A 2,447-nucleotide genomic window follows, 5' to 3' on the forward strand; every position below is an offset into this window, starting at 1 on the left:
TCATATAATTCGAGTCTTTATCAATTTCATTTTTAACATTTTTTCAATCTACATATGTGTAGATTTAACCTTTCAAAAAACAACTTTTTTATGATGGAAATGCATTATAGAAACAACTAATAAAAATAGTTCATTTTAAAATATTTTCAAAAACTTAAAATACACATTCAAACATTTTAATTTTGATGATGGAATATCAATCAATGTGAACAACAGAACAAGGCACGTGGTAACATGGAAATCAATGATACAATCGACCAAAATTGTTGTCACACTCCTCGAACCTTCCACCTTTGAATTTTCAATTCAAACCAATTTCCAAATTTCATCCCTTTTCTTTTCCACCTTTCCAATATCACCCCTCCAATTCTTCCACAATTTTCGTTCCACACCCTTCCGCGTTCAAAACAAAACGCGTTTCTTCCTACTCTGAATATATATACACGCAGACCTTCTTCATCTTCTAGCAACTTTTCAAGACAACACAAACCCACAAATTCATCTGAATTCGACCATTGCTAATGATCGGAAAAGCTTCTGTGAATGCTGATATGCTTCGATTTCAAGCTGTTTTCGTGTTGATTGTTGCTCTGTTTTTTCTCTGCACAAATGCGATACGATCGATTCCTGAATTAGAAACACCCATTAAAGAGTATGCTTCGAATATCGGAGTTTATGGAAGTGACAACGTACAATACCTTGAAGCACCTGAATATAGAAATGGTGATCATTGTGGAGTGTTAGGTACAACCGCCACAGCCTATGGACCTTTTGTTGTTCATGTCGCCATGACTCTCGATTTTGAATACTTGCGAGGTTCCATAGCTGCTGTTCATTCGATTCTTAAGCATACTTCATGTCCTGAAAATCTCTACTTCCACTTCATTGCATCCGAATCAAAAACCCCCAAACCTGATGACTTATCCCGGATCATTAAAACTATATTTCCGTCTCTCGATTTTAGGGTTTACAGCTTCGATGATCGCGTTGTTAAGAATCTGATTTCGTATTCGGTTCGCGAAGCGCTTGAAGATCCTTTGAATTACGCGAGGACTTATTTAGCTGAAATACTCGATTCGAGTGTGACCCGAGTGATTTATCTCGATTCTGATATCATCGTGGTTGACGATATACAGAAGCTTTGGTCGTTTTCATTAGGATTGACTGCAATCGGAGCCCCGGTGTACTGTCACGCGAATTTCACCAAGTATTTCACCGATCGGTTTTGGTCCGATTCACGGTTGTCGAGAGTGTTCGACGGGAAGAAACCGTGTTACTTCAACACAGGTGTAATGGTGATGGATTTGGCGAAGTGGAGACGAGAAGATTACCGGAGTAGAATTGAGAGATGGATGGAGATTCAAAAGGAGGAGCGGATCTACGATTTGGGTTCGCTTCCGCCATTTTTGTTGGTGTTTGGCGGCGACGTGGCGGCGATTGATCATAGATGGAACCAACATGGGCTCGGTGGGAACAATAGAGTTCATAGTTGCAGGTCTTTGCATCCAGGTCCGATTAGTTTGTTGCACTGGAGTGGGAAAGGGAAGCCGTGGGTGAGACTGGACGCCGGTGAGCCATGTCCGGTCGATGAGCTATGGTCGCCTTATGATCTCTACAGACACTCTAAAGAACAACCGAGATTATGATGATGATGATTATGGCCTTGTTTGTGCTTATTTGTGATTTAATTCATTCATTTTTTTTGTATATTATTTTGTTGAAATGTTGTTCTATACCGGATTCTTTTGTATATCTATACATGAATATGAGAAATTAAAGCAATTTTGTAGTGACAAATTTATGACTATTTAAACACAAAATCTTATTGCACAACTCTTATAACCACGGGGTTTTGGTTAAACCAAAACCGAACCGTTAGTAACAACAGTTTTTGTTAATCGAAAATTCAAGCCAGATCGTTGATAACTAAAACTGAACAAACCGAACCGTGAGTAACGGTCTAACTTTGGTTTAACGTTTTGGCCTTTGTAGGCCTTTTGAATAAAATCCATTTGACTTAATTTAACAAAAATTTGTTTAATAAAATATGACAAAAAAATCATAACTTGTTAAAGAAGTTCTCCCAATACATGCTACTTAATAAATTGTTCAAAACTTACAATAAAAACATTGAAATATTGTTCGATAAAACCGTGACACTGTTATAAGTTATAACAGTACTACAATTTTATTGAGAGTCATAGTTACAATGGAGTTTATGGTCATATATATATATATATATATATATATATATATATATATATATATATATATATATATATATATATATATATATATATTGGTTAGGGATGATTATAAAAAACAATAGTGAGTAGAAAATACAAAAATACTAAGATTTTATCGGTAAAGTTATAGTTACATCGACTTTATGGTCAAATATTATGTTATAATCATTTAAAAAATTATTTTATTAGGGGTGAATATAA

The 2,447-nt window shown here is 35.4% G+C and overlaps 1 protein-coding gene across 1 annotated transcript; it reads left to right on the plus strand.

Annotated features, from left to right (window-relative positions):
- Positions 1-450: 450 nt before the first annotated feature.
- On the plus strand, positions 451-1,797 carry LOC145097842 (putative galacturonosyltransferase-like 10). Its single transcript, XM_079035493.1, has one exon. The coding sequence runs from the start codon at positions 522-524 to the stop codon at positions 1,644-1,646; it is 1,125 nt and encodes a 374-aa protein (XP_078891619.1). The 5' UTR covers positions 451-521; the 3' UTR covers positions 1,647-1,797.
- Positions 1,798-2,447: the final 650 nt, after the last annotated feature.

Source organism: Lactuca serriola, chromosome 4, assembly GCF_051521515.1.
Source record: "Lactuca serriola cultivar US96UC23 chromosome 4, Lser_US96UC23_V15, whole genome shotgun sequence".
Classification (NCBI taxonomy): Eukaryota; Viridiplantae; Streptophyta; class Magnoliopsida; order Asterales; family Asteraceae; genus Lactuca; species Lactuca serriola.

Bases quoted from the DNA above. Each gene is read 5' to 3' on its own strand.
- LOC145097842 (XM_079035493.1), top strand. From the start codon at position 522: ATGATCGGAAAAGCTTCTGTGAATGCTGATATGCTTCGATTTCAAGCT.